Source organism: Primulina eburnea, chromosome 2 (genome assembly GCF_022965805.1).
Source record: "Primulina eburnea isolate SZY01 chromosome 2, ASM2296580v1, whole genome shotgun sequence".
Taxonomy (NCBI): Eukaryota; Viridiplantae; Streptophyta; class Magnoliopsida; order Lamiales; family Gesneriaceae; genus Primulina; species Primulina eburnea.
Genome location: NC_133102.1, coordinates 46502933 through 46522237, shown reverse-complemented (window position 1 = coordinate 46522237; position 19305 = coordinate 46502933). Strand labels below are relative to the sequence as shown.

Sequence of the window (19305 nt, the reverse complement as noted above, 5' to 3'; positions counted from 1 at the left end):
ATATGAAATAGCATTCCTGACCGATTCAGGCTTGGCAAATGGAGCAAACAAAACTGATGGCGGAATCTCCGGTAAAAGATTCCGACTGCCACAGATTTGCGTGATAAGAAATTGTTGGCTGAATAGTGTATTGTTCAACTCAAATAAGTGCTTCTGGTCAGTCAATATCATGATTAATTAATTAAAAAAATTATCTAGGAGTAATTTTTTTATTTATATATAAAATGTAGCCATCTCGTAATCAGCCGCGGTCCCATGGTCTAGTGGTGAGGACATTGGACTCTGAATCCAGTAACCCGAGTTCAAATCTCGGTGGGACCTTAATGATTCATTCTCTTTTTGTAAGGACCTTTAATTTTTTTTATTAACTTTGTTTTGAGTCAAGATGGAAAACATTGAAATAAATTTTTAGTCAGTGAAAAAAAAAAGAGCTCTTTTCCTAATTCGGAAAGACACTTAACAATGTCATAATTTACAATTCACCAATGGACAAATATAAAATATCAATAAATTGCAAAAAAAAATTCAACACAAATTACTCCCTTGCCACCTTTGCAATCTTATAAGTCTCTCCCATAAAAGATGGGTGTCTCAAACATGTAAAGAACCTGTTTTCCCCTTTCTTGAAATCGAGCAAGGGGCCTTCCCTTGATTATCAATGAACCGGGAAGGAACAAACACAACTAAATTTCAACTCCAAACCCAATAGATGAATAAGAATGTACAGGGAAACCAACAACCAAAGATTTCCACCAAGAATAATGAATTTACGTTTTAGTTATCATTCGTTCTCTCTACATCGTGCTCGTTCTGAGGTTCTGGGAAAATTTCGACAGAGTGTCTCCTCGTTGAGGATGAATGACCATTACCATTTCCATCGCCATTTTGGCCACTTCCTTGAGACCCCATTGTCCCCGAGTGTTTGAAACTACTGGCTCCTTCAACTTTTCGAGAAGTCCCAGCTGCCACATCCGATGAGCTGTGCCGCCAGCTGCTGAATAAAGTAGCATGGAACGACCCTCTGGATGACATGGTTCTAAGCCTAGCCGAGCCAGTGCTTTCTTCCCTAATGACTTTCAATGGATTTTCCAACGCTTTGAGTATATAACGCATTGGAGGGCGTCTAGAAGGCTTGGGATTAAGGCAAGATCTGGCAACAATTGCCATGGCCCATACTTCCTCGAGAAGATCCTCATCTATCACAAGTGATGTGTCCACAATATTTGTGACGAGTTCTTTGTTGTTCATACTGATGCAACGTAAGGTTGTATCCAACCATTCTTTCATGTTGGAATCAGGCGATGAACTGATGCCAAGTTTACCAGTTACGAGCTCGAGCAGAACTTTCCCGAAACAGTACACATCATAGGCACTGGTAGAGTAAGGCATACCTGGTCATTAAAATCAATGAATGAATCACATACATAGACAGGAAAAAGAAGACAACACAAACAAAACCGCAGTTACAGAAGCTTGCTGGTGTACCTTGGTCTGATGACCTGCAAAATTAATCATAAACAAATCGAATCAGGTTCATATACAGAAATAAAAATATTGGATCATATAAAATTCTCAATATGTTGAAATCATCAAAAACATCTTATGATGAAGAAGTACAAAAATATGTGAAAATATCTTATGACTAGTTAATACAAAAATATGTGAATACCAAGTAAAAATATGCATATGTCTGTCGTCAAGGCTATTATTTTCACCACCACTGTCAAAGTCTAGAACTTCACGCTATTTTTAACATTAATGTCAAGTAGCAAAACATCTTGAGCAGTTTACATCACAAGAAAATTACTTACTGTGGCAACCGTAGCAATTTTGTGATTCTGTTTTCGCCTTCTTGAGCACATACATTACTCAAGCTTCCTAATCTTACTTCAAATTTGTCGTCAAGTAGTATGCTGCTGGTATGTACATCCCTTCAAGAATACAAAACCAATTCCATCATTAGAGGAGGATCAAGGAGGTAGAATTGCATGGATATCATTCGACTCAAGATAGACGGCAAATGTGAGTCACTTTGAACTAATATTTAGTGCCATGTTTAATATTTTATGCATTTTCACTGATATTTTTTTATAAGAAAATGTCGTGTGCTTTATTCACTAGCATAACATGTATGACGGAGTACTTTTGCTAGTGCTTTACCAAATTAGCAAGAAAAGAGCAAAGTTCTACGGTGTATGTCGTCTGTCGACCATTATATTGGCAAAGAGCTCTTGTTTCATAGTTTTCATAAGATGATAGAATCAGCCATTAAGGCACACAAATAAATAGGTACCTGTGAACAAGTGGTGGGGTGCACTCATGGTGTAGGTAACACAGACTCTCCGCAGCTCCAATTGCTATTTTGAGTCGTGTTATCCAATCCAATGATTGCAAACCATCTTCATCAGATTTCATTTTCTTGAACAAAGAACTGGCCAAGTCTCCATTTGGCATGAACTTATAAACAAGAAACTTCTCGTTCTCATTCTCCAAGCAATGCCCCAATAGTGGTACGAATCTAGGGTGGGATACTTTGTTGAAAAACTCGAGTTCTAACATGTGTGCTTCCTTTTTGACCATTGAATCCAAATCCACTTTCTTGATGACTACTGGGATTCCACCTTCAAGGATTCCACGGAAAAGATCACCAGAATGACCATTCTTGATTAGATTTGAGTCATCCAATTCACCCGTGGCCTTGAGAATCTGCTGATAGGCAAATGAATCTCCGAGAACTGTAAAATATAATGATGTTCTGGGACGCGATGGGCTTCCACTGGCAGGAACAGGCCCCACACCAATGCCACGTCGGTTTATTGTGCCTCTCCTTTTCTTGAAATAAATCAGCAGCACAAATAAAATCACCAGGAGAGAGGTTATCCCGATACCACCAAGAACAGAAGCCAAAATGATTACTTTTCTGTGACTCTTATGGGTTTCGGCAGGAGGAGTTTGAGTGTCATCTGTTGATCCAAAATTATCGAACACTAAGCCCCTAACAGAATAAAATGAGACACATTCAGATGCATTTCTCTGATTAGCCACGTTCTGGAGGCAATTCAAACCTAGAGAAGTGTTGCCGCGAGCATTACTCAGAACTGTGCCTTGGAAATAGTTGCCTGATGCATCGATAAAACTGAAGCTTCTGAATACAATGGGCATATTTCCGTAAAACCGATTATGGGAGATGTTAAGTGCTAAAACACTAGAATTAGAACTTGAAGTCACATTTGGCAGCCCACCAGTAAAGTTATTTACAGACACGTCAAGGAACTGCAGTGTAGGGATAGACCACAACACAGCCGGAAAATCACCGGTGAATCCATTACGACTCAAAACAAGAATCTGTAATCGAGTCAGAGGACGGAATAAATCATCGGCCAGTGTTCCTGAAAGAATATTGTTCCCAATTACTATTCGTCGCAAGTTTCTCAAACCCCTAAAATCCAGAGGAAGGGACCCTGTGAGAGAATTAAATCCGAGATCAAGCTCGACCAGATTAGAAAGATCACCGAGTTGTGCTGGTATTGAAGACGATAAGTTGTTCCCAGAAAGATTCAAGAACTGCAACATAGACAGAGTCCCAATACCCGGAGGAATAACCCCAGACAAGAAATTTGCAGACATATCAAGAAAAGTGAGGTTTCGAAGCAAGGCAAAAGACTCAGGTATCGAACTTGTGAGCATGTTTCTCGAAAGATCAAGAACAGAAAGGCGAGATAACTGACCAAAACTGGACGGAACTACGCCAGTAAGATTGTTATCAGATAAATACAGTTCGGCTAAGCTATTCAAATTGCCCAGAGTGGTCGGAATGACACCAGTTATTGAACAAGAACTGAGATCAAGCACTTGCAGTGAGGCAAGCTGCAAGCCCAGCCATCCCGGAATCGGCCCAGGAAGCAAGAAATTGGACGCGTTGAAAGAGGACAAAAGAGTCAAATTCTGGAGGGCATCCACTGAGAATTGAGGGTTTTGGCTTCCTCTTCGGGTTCTCCTGAACCCCGAAATATTGATACCCGTAACCCGGCCATTGTTGCACTGAATACCAACCCAAATCGTGCAGGGATCGGATTTTATCGGCCACTCTTTAGCCTTCAACCCTAATGCAGATCTCAGCTGAAGTAAAGGCAATCTATCTTGCGTTGAAACCAATAATTTCTGCTCTAATGTACAACCAAACAGCGAAAATAACAACACTAAAACAACAAAAACCACACCACTCCACCTTTCCGCCATTTCTGCTGCACCTTCATTGAACGTCAAGAAAAGCCTCCTCGCGTTCATATACACATACACAGAGCAAAACACTCAATCTCGTACTAAGAATTCAGGGATTCTCACAATACAAATGAGCATGCATTTACTTTATTCAAAGATATAAAAAAATGTCGAAGAAAAGCAGATAAGTCTCGTTGGTGAGTTGAACTTTCTGAGAATGAATAAAAATGAATCATAACCTCTTAGTTGAATCTTCAAAATCTATTCTTTTTTCCATTCACTTGAAAAAACAATGCCTCTTTTTCAATTTTCTCTCTCTACCGCATTCCCTTTTCTCTCTCAACCTCCTGCAATCTTTTAGTTGACGAAGGATATAAAAGATAAAACGGATTATCAAAAAAAAAGTCAAAAACTGAGATTTTAGGTAGGCGGAGAAAGAATTGGGTGAAAATACTGAATGCTAGATGGTTGGCACGAACATGGTTCGTAGGGAGACAGAAACCGGGATTAAAAAAACTCGGAAGTATTTAGCAGCGACTATGTATATGGATCCGGGGCCGGGTCGGGTTGACAGGAGATATCGAGTCGATGACCGTTGTTTTTCCGACCCCATTTTGAATGGGTCGGGTCGAAAAGTATGAATCTGAGACAAGGGGAGCATGGACCACTGTATCGGGTTCGGATCTGATTAAAAAGGGACAATGTTTTATGTACATAGTACTTTTATTATAATAATTTCATATCATATAGTAATAATAATAATTTTTACAAAATCTATTATTTTTTATTCATAATATATTCAGGAAAGGGGACAATCCACGTTTCTCGAATGGAAAATAAAAATAATTATAAATTAAACTAGATTTTGTCTTTTCTAGATATATCGATTTGATTTTGTTTGTAATACATAAATTATATTTCTAAAATTCAATTATTCGAAATAAAAACCATTGTGGATCATTGAGTCGATTACACTATAATGAATCCTGTCACCAATGTCAAATATTTTATCATATTACATGAAGATTATCACATTTTCTTTAAAAAAAAAAAAAAAACTCTTCTAAGATTAATTTTTAATTATTAACTCCAAATATATTGCACCTAATATTTTGATACAAAAAAAAAATTATGAGGCTATCTCAAATATCAATTTTGTGGGACGTTCATATACCACTAGACTCGACCCACGAAAAAATATACAAAAATATCATTTTTTAAATTAAAGTATAGACCAGTTCGTCTCAGTCTCATGAATATAAATTCATGAGGTCGTTAGTCATTTTAACATAAGAAAGAGTTCATTGAAATATTAGTATATGGTTCACGGTTCAAGGTAGAAAGCAATAATAAGTCGTGATTAATTTTCTGAATGTTAGTTCGGATGAACAGCCTGTGGCACATGCTTCTTGATTTATTTTACCAAAAATATAATATCACTGAAATAGTAAAATTGGCTAGTTTTGTGGAGAGATTCATGGTAAAAGAAGAATTTGACAAGATCGGTGGAATCATTACAGGGCAACGATCCCATTTATTCCCAGTAATTAAGAATCTAATTTTGCCACCTAATTTCCTTCTTTCTATAAATTTATTGTAAGAAATTTAATGTTTATTGAAATTATATTTGTATTCAACACTAATTAATGAGTGTGTGACATTTTTCGAGTAGTATTACTTTATTGGAAAAGGAAGTTAAATTTAGGGTGATCTTTCATTAAATTCTGGTGCTTATAATCAGTGCACATTTTATTTAATTTAAATTTAAATTTAAATAGATGGATACAATTATTTGTTACTTATAGTATGTGTAAGACGATACACTTCGAGTTTTCAATTTTTATTTTTTAAAAACAATAATAAAAGAAAGAAAAAACCAAAATTTAAAACACATAATTAACAAGAATAAAATGAAATGATTTAAAATAAATTAAAAGCTCGGAACTATTCAAATTTCAAGAAGATGAGATAATAAAAAAAAATACATAAATCACATTATTCACTTGAATATTAAATTAAATATAATACTGTAACTGTAAATATTAAACTACATACATGAAATATAAGGCTGATCGCCACTGATGAATATTAAAAAATCAAGTGTGGCTAGATCTAGTTGCTTAGAAAATTCCATTACATTATTTTTTTTAATTTTTTATTTTGTATAAAACAAAACGGTAGGTATATATAACGAAAAATAGAAAATAAAGAATGGTAGATGTAAAATAATCGAAGGAATTTAGAAATAAAGTCTTAAATACAACGAATTCATTTCGAACATAAATTTAGAATAATATATCAGATCAAGCAGTTTGATGAAATATTGAAACTCGACATTACAATCCATGTTCTAACCAAACACACTTTGTATTAATTTTGAGTGAGTCTCGTGTTAGACTGTCTCACGGATCATAATCTGTGAGACTGGTCAACCCTACCCATATTCACAATAAAAAAGTAATACTCTTAGCATAAAAAATAATATTTTTTCATGGATGACCCAAATAAGATATCCGTCTCACAAATACGATCCGTGAGACCGTCTCACACAAATTTTTGTCTAATTTTTGTGATAATATTAGTATTTAAATCTCATTATTTATACTTCTTCTTTTTTGTGATTTAATACATAGTTGACAATTAAAAATAAAGTGAAATACCAAATATTCTGCTAATTTTATATATATATATATATATATATATATATATATATATATATATATATATATATATATATATTATACATGCAAACAGCGTTGCATCGTGGTGCACACTCTGTCACGTATATGATTATGTTGATGATTACAAGTAATCACTTAAAAAATTAAATAATTAAGACATCATCATTAAATCTGGATCAAGATCACCTCTATTTTCTGTGATTTCTGAATCATTCAATTACATTATTATCATTGACCAATGATATTGCAGTGATTATGTTGATTTGGTATTATTGAACATAATCACTTCAGTTTTATTGTCAACCATGTGGTACAAATTTCTCAGTTGTCAAACTTTTGAGTTTTGAAATATACTAATGAACAATTTGTTTTTTTTTCCTATTATTATTATTATTGAGTAAATTTTGTGTTATACGTTTTCACAGATTTTTATGTGTAAGACATGTTAATCATGCTCATATTTATAATAAAAAAATAATATTGTTGATATAAGAAGTAATATTTTTTCGTAGGTCATCCAAATATAATACATGTGTCATAAAATTGACTCGTGAAATCATCTAATATAAATTTTTATGATATTATTATTACTATACGAGATGGGACTGGGAGGGGTTTCAGCTTTCACTATAACCTAAGTTCTATAACTCATGGCTTTCTCATAGTGTAACAAGTTTATGTCACTTCATCGCAAATTGATTGTCGCAATTTGTTATTCTATTTAATACTATTTGACAACTTTTATTGTCAACCTCACAAACTTTTCGTCAAAGGTCAAAAGCCTCCTTCCAATTTGCAAAATAAAAAAATGGTCAAATCCCAGCGTTATTAAATTATATAATTAATCACATAAACTCGGTTTTGATTGTGGTTTTCGTTCGTACTACTTATACGGGTAATGTTCTTTCTTACTCAATATATGATATGTGTGATGACTGAATAAATCATGATCATTCGTTCAATCATGATATATATGTGGAAGAATGATCATGATGCATCTCCAATCACACATGTCATGTCTGAAGTGGAAGACGATGTGATCCATGTATATTATTTTATACACACTCCACGTGTGAAAAATATTTTTATATATTGTGCATCATAAATGTGAACGATATTAGCCCACCATTTTGCCTTCGTCCCCGAATTTGGTTATATGCTACGACTCTATTTTGAAACGTCTTTCTGAAAGTGCCACACGATTTCACACCACACATTTTCTTGTTATTCTTATATACCATGCTTCCAACATATGTCAACCTTGGCCATATTTAGAGCTTTAAAATATCGAAGTTGTACTATTACTACTTAATATAATTTTTGATAAAAAAAAATAAGTTACCGATTATTGACATAAAATTTTTCAACGTTGTTATCGAATAAAAAATAACAATAACAAATAATTAGTTTAGAGGCTTGATTCTTGCCAAAATAGTCTACAAATAATAATATACTTAATATACATTCAATAAAAGTCCTAGCTCAAAAAATTAAGTAAGAATTAGTGCTATTTTTCTTGCGTAATGACTATACTTGGATACATATTAAAAGAGAAGACATTCTCAATCGGCCTAACCTATATGATCCTGTTTGTTTAGGTCTCCAAAAAAAAAATCATTTTAATCTGTTAAGTAATATTATTAATTATTTTAATCTTTTTCTTAAATATAATATTTTGTATCACATGATACGATTATTATTTTCAGCTAAAATTTTCAGTACTTATCTTGTTGGACAACATTAGATATTTAAAAAACAAATATATTATCATTTTGTAAGAAATAATCAAGTTATTCTTACCATCTACGATAATAATTCAAATTATATATATATATATATATATATATATATATATATATATATATATATATATATATTCTAAAAAGTACTTCTTCCTAAAATTCCCAAAATAGAACCAAACTAGTATTCAGTGTGTGTGTGTATGAATAGGTCTTTTATTGGACACTTCACCGACGTCGTAAGATGTTCACATGAACATTTTATGAAATGTGACATCAATAGTTTTCTCACACACTTTTTCGGGTCTCGAAAAATATTTTATATTAAATGTTTATACGATTTTCGTGTAAACATATTTATCTACTAAGGAAGAATTCAATATAAAATACTATATATATCATTCTAGGACCGCAAAAGATTTGTCAAGCAAACCTCACATCGATTTGACTAATTTTTTTTTAAAAAAAAATTAGGTACATATGATTCACAATTTTGTAATTGGAGGCTTGTCATGTCAAATTTGCAGCCACTAATCAAGTTTTTGTGTTCACGAAAATATTACCTATATGTCTAAATTTAAAACGAAGCAAACAAAATTTGACATGGTCAAGTATACATTAAAGTCACTAAAATCAACTTTAGAAGATTAAGATATGGATATATTTTCTTCCAAATCTGCTCCAATATATATATATATATATATATATATATATATATATATATATATATATATATATATATATAATTTGCAAAAAACTGTCTTATTGGTCGTATTTTATGAGACGTATCTCTTATTTGGATCATCCATGAAAAAATATTATTTTTTATGCTGAGAGTATTACTTTTTATTGTGAATATAGATAGGGTTGACCGTATCACATATAAATATTCGTAAGACTGTCTCACAAGAGATCTACTCATATAATTTTGACATGTGTTCTGTTGTGTTTTATTTGGTGGAAAAATAAATAAATGTAGATGAATTATGCATCAATCAAATAAATGAATGCTTTTATATGGTAAATGGTTTACTTATAACTTATGGATATTTCAAGATATCAAAACATATTATGTCATGTTTTATTTCACATGATATTTAAAAATGGATTAAAATATTAAATAAAAAATGATGATTTGTATTTAGGGATGACAATGGGGCAAGGATGGGTTTGTCATACCCATCTCCGTTACCGAATTTCATCCCCACCCCAATATTCATCCCGAGCTTTTTCGGGTTTGTGGATTAAATCGTGGGGATCAAATTCTAATCATCAACCTTATCATTGTTTCAAAAATATTAATGACACAAGACGAGGACGAGTTTGGGGATTTTCTCGAACCAAAACTTATTATTATCTATTATAATTAGTGATAATATTAATATCGATATTATTATTAATAATATTATTATTTAAAATAATAAGCATATTAATATTTTTAATATTTTATTATTGATATTACTTTTTGATTGGGTTCGGAGATGAGGATAATAATTTCATATAACTCCCAAACTATTTCGGAGATTTTAAAAAATTCTCGAACCCGAACCTGAAAAAATTGGTGATCCACGTCCCTGTTTCGAATTTCCCCGCGGGGCCTCAAACTCGTGGAGATTGTTGTCATCCCTATTTGTATAAGTTATTTTGTATATGTAAAATACAAGTCCTTACATTTTTTCCTTAATAAAATTAAAGAAAAACAAAGACACGGGGAAATTTAACCAATGAAGTGTCACTCACCTATTAAAGAAAAACAAAGACACGGGGAAATGAGCACCAATGAAGTGTCACTCACCTATTGGATGTGATGAAATATAGAAAAATTGTGCATCCAATGGGTGAGTGACACCTTATCGGTGCTCACAAAGGTGTGCACGGTAGGTGTGCAGGATATCAAAACTATATATATATATATATATATATATATATATATATATATATACGCCAACATAATTTAAGCACCAGTAGGTCCATTACAGAAGATTTTCTTGTTCCGGCCCAAAAGAGGTGTTTAAGGCAATTACTGGGCTTCATATCGATGTTAGCCCAGTATCGATGCTGATTTAGGTCCAGCCCAGTTAGATTGGCATCATATTGCAGCCCATACGAAAGATTCTTTTTTCCCAAAAGTTTTACCCAATACTAGTGCATTAACCAAATTTAAAAATAAAAATAAACGGAAGAGATAAAGAATGTTTACTATTAATAAATCACATATAGATAATATCATTTGATTAAAATATTCATAAAAATAGTTTGATATTCTTGTTTTATTATTATTCACTAAAAAACTCAAATAATATATGTCGAAAAACAGATCTTCAACAGTTGAAATGAACAAAATTAATTTCTACCAACAGATCTTTGTGTACTTGATGTATGTGATCAGCAAAAAAACCAAGAAACAATTTTCATAAAAATAAAATAAAAGTTTTCAATTTTTGGAATTGAAATAATAGGAGGTCAGAGATAGAATGAAAATAAATTTGTAAAATATGAAATTGAATAAAAGACATCTTCGAAATTATGAAAAAGCTTCACCAATATATGAAAATTGATTAATAAAATATATTTAAAATTAATCATACACCAATATATGAAAATTGATTAATAAAATATATATAAAATTAATCATACAAAAAAAAAAGTTTCACGAGTTAATTTTGTGAGACAAATATTTTATTTAGGTCAACTATAAAAAAAGTATTATTTTTTTATTGTAAATATTTGCATGATTGACTCATCTCACGAATTAAAATATGTGAAATCGTCTCACAATATATCTACTCAATTAATTATAGTATATAATAGTGAATCATGGTACACCTGATGTGTGCATTCTAAAAAAAATAAAATAAAGAATGAAGCATTTTTGTTTAAAAATAAATAAATAACTAAAGCACAAGCGTTGGTGTGTTCCTAAAAACTTAAAGAATGAAGTAAATTTTGAAAATTATAAAACAAGCTTAATCTCTGTACCAAATGTAGTTAGCATACATAAATTCATATGAGATCATATCATGGATAAATTTTGTGTGATGAATCTCTTCTTCGACCCATGAAAATTATTATTTTTTATTAAAATTATTATTTTTATCAAAATTATTGTTTTTTTATTCAGATATAGTTTTTGTCAATCTATCTCATATACATAGATCCGTGAAATTGTCTCGTACATATTCTTAATTGAAAATAAAAATAATTTAATTTCAATAAATAATATAAAAACTCTTGTGAGACGATCTAATAGATCAATTTCGTGATACAAATATTTTATTCAAGTCAATAATAAAAATTATTATTTTTATATTAAATATAGTAATTGTTGTTATAAATATGAATAAAATTTATTTATACTAGTTACTCTACACACGCGGTGCGTGTGTGTACAATTATTTTTATAATTATCGAGAGACTAAAATGAAATTTGACAAATTATCGAGGGATTAAAGTGCAATTTGAATTGTTGAAATTTTTAAAAAAAAAAACTGTTTGTTAAATTTTTTTTTAAAAAAAATAACAAAATCAAAAGTGTAATATAGGTATTATGTAAGGGCAAAATTGGGAAAAAAAAAAATTGATGTCTATTTTGTTTCTATTAGGGCCATTCTTAATATATAATCTATGAAAATTATAAAACAAGCTCAATCTCTATACCAAATGTAGTTAGCATACATAAATTCATATGAGATCATATCATGGATAAGTTTTGTATGATGAATCTCTTTTTCGACCCACGAAAATTATTATTTTTTATTAAAATTATTATTTTTATTAAAATTATTGTTTTTTTATTCCGATATAGTTTTTGTCAATCTATCTCATATACATAGATACATGAAATTGTCTCGTACATATTCTTAATTGAAAATAAAAATAATTTAATTTCAATAAATAATACAAAAGCTCTTGTGAGACGATCTTATAGATCAATTTCGTGATACAAATATTTTATTTAAGTCAATAATAAAAAATATTATTTTTATATTAAATATAGTAGTTGTTGTTATAAACATGAATAAAATCTCTTTATATTAGTTGCTCTGCATACGCGGTACGTGTGTGTACAATTTTTTTTAAATTATCGAGAGACTAAAGTGAAATTTGACAAATTATCGAGGGATTAAAGTGCTATTTGAATTGTTGAAATAAAAAAAAAATAAAAAAAATGTTTGTTAATTTTTTTAAAAATATAACAAAATCAAAAGTGTAATATAGGTATTATGTAGGGGAAGTTGGTGAAAAATCCTCAATCAAAACATTTATTTGGGTTTACTCGCTACCCACAAAATTGTGGTACTATGTCATACAAAATGTGGTACACTTCATGTGGAAATGTGGTACTAAAAAAGTATCCAGGGACTGAACACAAAAAAAATCGGCGGCTTGGGACTGAAGGCCAATTTCCCGTATTATGTAAGGGTAAATTTGAGAAAAAAAGTTGGTGTCTATTTTGTCTCTATTAGGGCATTCTTAATAATTTCAACAATTCAAATAACACTTTCCCTCGATAATTTGTCAAATTTCACTTTAATCTCTCGATAATTATAAAAAAAATTGTTTGTTAATATTTTTTTAAAAAATAACAAAATCAAAAGTGTAATATAGGTATTATGTAAGGGCAAATTTGGGAAAAAAATTGGTGTCTATTTTTTCTCTGTTAAGGACATTCTTAATATATAGTATATAGATAGATAGATATAACAAGCCATTGAATAATGCGATAATTTATGGTTTGATTTGTTTTAATACATCTAGATATTGTTAGATTGGAATGAGATATTTTCCGGTAAGATATTTAAAATAAATAAATAAAATATATAAACATCCCTATCCAATGCCTTTGTGTCTATCTTCTTAGCAGTGCATCACGTGACGTAGGCCCACACAATCAATTGCTAATTCCTCAACTCTTTGTTTAAACTGGAACTGATTATGGTTATGAGTTATATCTCTTCTAGATCTATGGTTAGACAGTTTCATAAATTTTTATTTGTGAGACGAGTCAGTCTTACTGATATTCACAATAAAAAATAATATTTTATCATGAATGACTCAAATAGTATATCAATCTCACAAAATAAGATCAAAGAGACCATCTTACATAAGTTTTTACCTATTTAAAAACAAAGATAAACCTGCATTAAAAAAATATTTTTGTAAAAAGTTTTATAACTAATTAAAATAGACAATTTTATAGATTAATTTACATGACTTTTTTTTTTAATAATAACAACATGCTTATAAATTTAAGATATATATATTTTTCGAATAACGAAATCTTAAATCGAATAAAAGTATATTTGACATTGAATAATATAATATAGATAATATAATTATAAAATAAAAATATTTTATTTACGTGTTAAGTGATCCTTATAATATTATGAATTGGAATAATTTATAAATTACAATCAAACTCCCAAAAACATTAAATAGTTGTTAAAAAAAATATTACAAGAATTTTATTTTTATTGATTGTACATATGATGAAGTAATATTAAGTAATAATATATGCATTGAGGCAAAAATTTATGTGAGACGGTCTCACGAGTCGTATTCGTGAGCCGGATCTCTTATTTGGGTCATCTATGAAAATGTATTACTTTTTATGCTAAGTATATTACTTTTTATTGTGAATATGGGTAGGGTTGACCCGTCTCACAGATTAAGATCCGTGAGACGTTCTCACATGAGACCCACTCATGCATTAATATCAAGAGTAGGTCTCTTGTGAGACGATCTCATAAATCTTTATATATGAGATGAGTCGACCCTACCGATATTTACAATAAAAAGTAATATTTTTTAATGAATTACCCAAATAACATATCCGTTTCAGAAAATACGACTCGTGAGACCGTCTCATATAAGTTTTTGTCTAATATGAATATGTAACAATATCTACTGATGATAATTTTGATAGATAAATAAATTGAAATATCTAGATAAAAAATCATCATTAAAAATGTATATTATTATAGAAATTAATTTTTTGAGGGTATTTAATTAAAATTATCTTATATTTATATCAGCGTACTACATAAATTTGAGTTTATTTATATTGACATAATCTGACCTTTACTTGTTTTTATCGAGATTAAAAATTAAAACATGTGGAAAAAAATTATTTTTTTGATAAATATATAAAATAAAGAGAAAATCACCCTAAATAATCGTAATCCTAAGTTCCCAAATGAGCCAGGTAACGTAGGTGCAATGCGCACCCGGCTTACTTTAACTTGGACACCCCGAAAACCTAACATCCTTCAGCTATATAATCCCCGCATTACATGAGAAATTATCATCTTTGAGGCGGCTACCAATTTCTGGTCTCTTCTTTTAATTTTTCTGTATCAATGGCAGCCGCAGATGTAGAATTCAGGTGTTTTGTAGGTGGTCTTGCGTGGGCAACCACCGATCAATCCCTTGAGCAAGCCTTTTCCCAATTCGGAGATGTCATCGAATCGAAGGTCCGTTGTCGCAGGGGATCGGATCTCACCGGATTCGATCTGATCTGTTACTAGAAAATGTTACTGTTACTGAGTTACTGTTACTATTTGTGTTACTATAATTGCTCCTGAAACGGTACGTTTCATCTTCCTCTTTTCCATCAAGGGGTCGAAGATCGAATCTACTTTTCAGCTTTTTCCATTATGTTTGTTAACTGTTGATGTGTACGGATCTGACGTTATTTCGGCGGATCTGTCTGTTGTTCTCAGGTTGTAAACGATCGCGAGACTGGGAGGTCCAGGGGTTTCGGATTCGTTACTTTCAAGGATGAGCAGTCGATGAGGGACGCTATCGAGGGAATGAACGGCCAAGATCTCGACGGCCGTAACATCACTGTGAACGAGGCTCAGTCCCGTGGTAGCGGTGGCGGCGGCGGTGGTGGAGGCGGAGGGTTCCGCGGGCCTAGGCGCGATGGAGGCGGTGGTGGCGGCGGATATGACCGTCGTGACGGAGGTGGCTACGGAGGTGGCGGAGGCGGAGGCTATGGTGGTAGTCGTGATCGTGGGTATGGTGGAGGCGGCCGCGGAGGCGGAGGATACGGCGGAGATCGTGGATACTCTAGGGGCGGTGACTCCGATGGAAACTGGAGGAATTAGGTTTTCATCTTGTTTTGTGTTTGGGATTGAAATTGTTGCTTTGTTGGGATTGCATCGTGGTCTGGTTTTCTTAGGTAGGTGTATGGGTTTTGTTGTATAAATCAATATATTTACACATTTCAGTGGAATGAAGTAAATTGAGGTTTGTGCATTGCCATTGTCGCCTCATATCACTTTTTAATGTTCAAAAAAGGATATGTTAATGCGTAAAAAACAAAAAAAAATATTAGTGATATTTAGGAATCTTAACTATTTTTTAAAGTAAATAATATCACACAGTATTTGAAGATATACACGGCTTAATATCATTTTTTTATAGATAACAAAATATCCCTTGCGAGAATTTTGAAATAATTATTTTTTATATGTGAGTTGGGACACAAGCTTTGGTGGTAATATGATTGGTCGATTCAACAAAATATGTAATACTACCGTATCTAGAACTTTAAATAATTTTTTCTTGGACATTGATTGATCCCTATCGGCTATCGTTTTAAGGATCTTCGTTTTTCAATTTTTGTCCTAAAAATACGGTTAGTTCGATTATGGGTGTGTGGGCAGTGCCCACACCCCATATGAGTGGTTGAGATTCCACCTCATGGGAGAAAAAAAAATTAAAAAAAAATAAAATTGGGTCAGAAAAAATTCTGACCCTTGGATGTACCCCTGCAAGCAGTGCCTGCAGGGGTAGGATGAAATAATCCTAAAAATACTTTGTGGGATTTCGAGATCGAATCGGAATACACTTGCAAAAAGATCTGCATAAATTTATCTAAAGATACAAATAAGTTCTCAGATTCAAGAAAATAGCGACCAATACAATATGTCAAAAATTTATGTGTGACGGTCTCACGAGTCGTATTTTGCGAGACAGATCTTTTATTTGAGTCATCTATGAAAAAGTATTATTTTTTATTGTGAATATCGGTAAGATTAATTTCATAGATAAAGATTCATGAGACCGTCTCACAAAAGATCTGTTCGTACAATATATAAGAGTGATTTGGGCTTCAATGCTAGTACTCAGTTGACTAGCTTGCTCTTATTATAAAGGGCCGGTGACAGTTGCCCAATTATAGCTATTAGCCTATTATATGTCTTCCCTGAAGTTTTTGTTTTGTAGTCTACTTGGCATGAAGTTATGGGAATCCTTCGTGTCATGACAAGGAATCTGTCCTTGATTTTGTATTTTATAAAAAGTACTTAAAATTTTAAAATTTTAGAAATATATGTTTGAGACAAAGAAATGATGTTTTCAAAATTCGGAACCCACCCTTACCAAGAATTGAATTGGCGAAGCTTCAAACTACAGTGAATCTGGTCCAGCTTTGAATTGTTAATATATCCTCGCGATTCAATATCAAATCTTTGGGCCTAGAATCAAGCAGCCCATTTCTTCAAAATAACATACACTTTCTTAAAATTTTCTATATGAAATAATTAAATCTCACAAAGATTTGTTTTATCATCCTTTTCCTTTTCTGATGGTAAAAATTATTTAAAAAATTCTTTTTTTTTTTTGATAGAGTCATCGAAAGGGGTTAAGTCCATCTGGAAGACCGGCCTGCAAGGAAAAATTGCCGATTGGATTATTGTTACGGGCCTACAAAAACGGGCTGCAGTTTGTGGAGTGCCGGATCGGGTTGCCAATTTTTTTAAAAAATAAGTAATTAATTTTTTTTCTTGAATTTTTGTATAAAAGACTTATTTTTAAAGTATGTTTTTTTAGAAATTTAAAATTAGAATTTGATATGTTTTATATTTATAATTGAATTTTTATCATTTTAAAAAAATGAGTTTTTATTTATGTTATTTATATTAGTTGGGTATGTGATTTTTTTTTATGTTTAACCTACACCCCGTGACAGGACGGATGACACGGGTTGAAGTTTTCCCATCGTGATGGAGTTTGATGGAAGGCCACAATGGGACGGAACGATTCGTTTCAAAACTCCATTCTTTCATGACAGCAAGAAACAAGTCGAGGATCCCAAAAACAAAAATAAATCAAAGACAACAAAACAAAAGTACATAAAATATATTTTTAGTAAGCTTTTTACAGAACGATCTCTCGGATTAATATTTACGAGACAAATTGAACTGATTTATATTTATAATAAAAAATAATATTTTTTCATGAATATAATGAATTTAAAATATTTATACAGTTGAATTAACACTTAAAACAATTTGATTTGATTTTAGTTTTGTGAAATATCATGTCTCATAGGAACTTGCAATATCTGATATGATGATGTCATAAGGAATATTATAGTACATTGATTTCAGCGTGGACCAACAGAAAAAGGATAAAAACAATTATTGGGATTTCCGCATGTGAAAAGTGCTCTTAATAATCTGTTGCATTTAATAACTTATTAGTTGCTTTTCCACATGCAAGTCGAGTTCTCTTATGATACGATCTTATAAAATTTTTAATTGATGAGTCAAATAAGAGATTCATTTTACAAAATACGACATGTGATATCGTCTCACAGAAGTTTTTACCCTTAATAATATGTTGCATTTAATATCCTATTAGTTGCTTTTCGACAAGTAATCCAAGAGTTTTTTTGTTCAATTCTATCAAATACGAGTGGGTCTCATGTGAGACCGTCTCACAGATCTTAATATGTGAGACGGGTCAACCCTACCCATATCATAATAAAAAGTAATATTTTTAGCATAAAAAGTAATACTTTTTCATGGATAACCAAATAAGAGATCCGTCTAACGAATACGACCCGTGAGATCGTCTCACACAAGTTTTTGCCATCAAATACATAAAATTATTTTATAGATTGTCGCTCCCGGCTTTTCATTAATTTGTATGATTATAATAATATTTTTAATTGAATATAAATCAAATTAATTATAAAAAAAACTGTACAATCATATTACGTATAGTAGATGTTAGGATTGTAAAAATAAAATAGAGGCAAAAGGGTGCAACCGGAAGTGTTGCACGTGTCGAACCATTTATGGGCTAAAATACGAAAACAATGATGCACATGGCCAGCTATATTTTCTTTGGAATGTTTGTTTCAAATGGCCAAACTACTTTAACCAAAAACATCACCAACCAGGCAACATGTATATTTTGGTGCATGGTCATCAATCTCCTCATATATACTCACTGCAAAAACCGGATATGTGTGAGAGAGTCTCACGAGTCGTATTTTGGAATACATATATCTTAATTCGGTTATCCATGAAAAATTATTACTTTTTATGCTAAGATTATTACTTTTTTATTGTGAATATCAGTAGGGTTGACATGTCTCACAGATAAATATTTGTGAGACCGTCTCACTAATTATGTGGAGTCATATTTGCTTAAAACATCATCCATATTATCATAGTAATTATATGATTTTAATATATTATAATAATAATTTTATTTATATTTTATTTTTTATCATACTATTTCAATTTAAAAAAAGTATAACTTTTATTTTAAAATATAAACTACTTTATTCTATATTTTTTTATAGAACACGCAAAATGATGTAGGAAATTACAAGAAAAACATTATCATGGCACACTATTAATGCT

The 19305-nt window shown here is 31.4% G+C and overlaps 2 protein-coding genes and 1 non-coding gene across 3 annotated transcripts; 2 read left to right on the top strand and 1 right to left on the bottom strand.

Moving 5' to 3' along the window:
- The first annotated feature begins 249 nt into the window (after positions 1-249).
- Positions 250-321, top strand: TRNAQ-CUG (transfer RNA glutamine (anticodon CUG)). The gene has a single exon. It is a non-coding gene; the product is annotated as a tRNA-Gln (tRNA).
- A 116-nt stretch (positions 322-437) lies between these two features.
- On the bottom strand, positions 438-4721 carry LOC140823787 (probable LRR receptor-like serine/threonine-protein kinase At2g16250). The gene is made up of 4 exons (XM_073185291.1): positions 2294-4721; positions 1812-1931; positions 1486-1499; positions 438-1391 (listed from the first exon to the last, which is right to left on the bottom strand). Exons 1-4 carry the CDS (start codon positions 4285-4287, stop codon positions 775-777), a joined length of 2745 nt encoding a protein of 914 aa, XP_073041392.1. The 5' UTR covers positions 4288-4721; the 3' UTR covers positions 438-774.
- A 10136-nt stretch (positions 4722-14857) lies between these two features.
- On the top strand, positions 14858-15903 carry LOC140823786 (glycine-rich RNA-binding protein-like). Its single transcript, XM_073185290.1, has 2 exons — positions 14858-15114; positions 15364-15903. The coding sequence occupies exons 1-2, from the start codon at positions 15001-15003 to the stop codon at positions 15748-15750; spliced, it is 501 nt and encodes a 166-aa protein (XP_073041391.1). The 5' UTR covers positions 14858-15000; the 3' UTR covers positions 15751-15903.
- The last annotated feature ends 3402 nt before the right edge of the window (positions 15904-19305 follow it).

Excerpts from the sequence above, each read along its gene's own strand:
- LOC140823787 (XM_073185291.1), bottom strand. The coding sequence starts at position 4,287 with ATGAACGCGAGGAGGCTTTTCTTGACGTTCAATGAAGGTGCAGCAGAA. Across the intron at positions 1,932-2,293 it reads ACCCCACCACTTGTTCACAG|GGATGTACATACCAGCAGCA; the intron begins GTACCTATTTAT and ends GTATTCTTGAAG.
- LOC140823786 (XM_073185290.1), top strand. The coding sequence starts at position 15,001 with ATGGCAGCCGCAGATGTAGAATTCAGGTGTTTTGTAGGTGGTCTTGCG. Across the intron at positions 15,115-15,363 it reads GAGATGTCATCGAATCGAAG|GTTGTAAACGATCGCGAGAC; the intron begins GTCCGTTGTCGC and ends TGTTGTTCTCAG.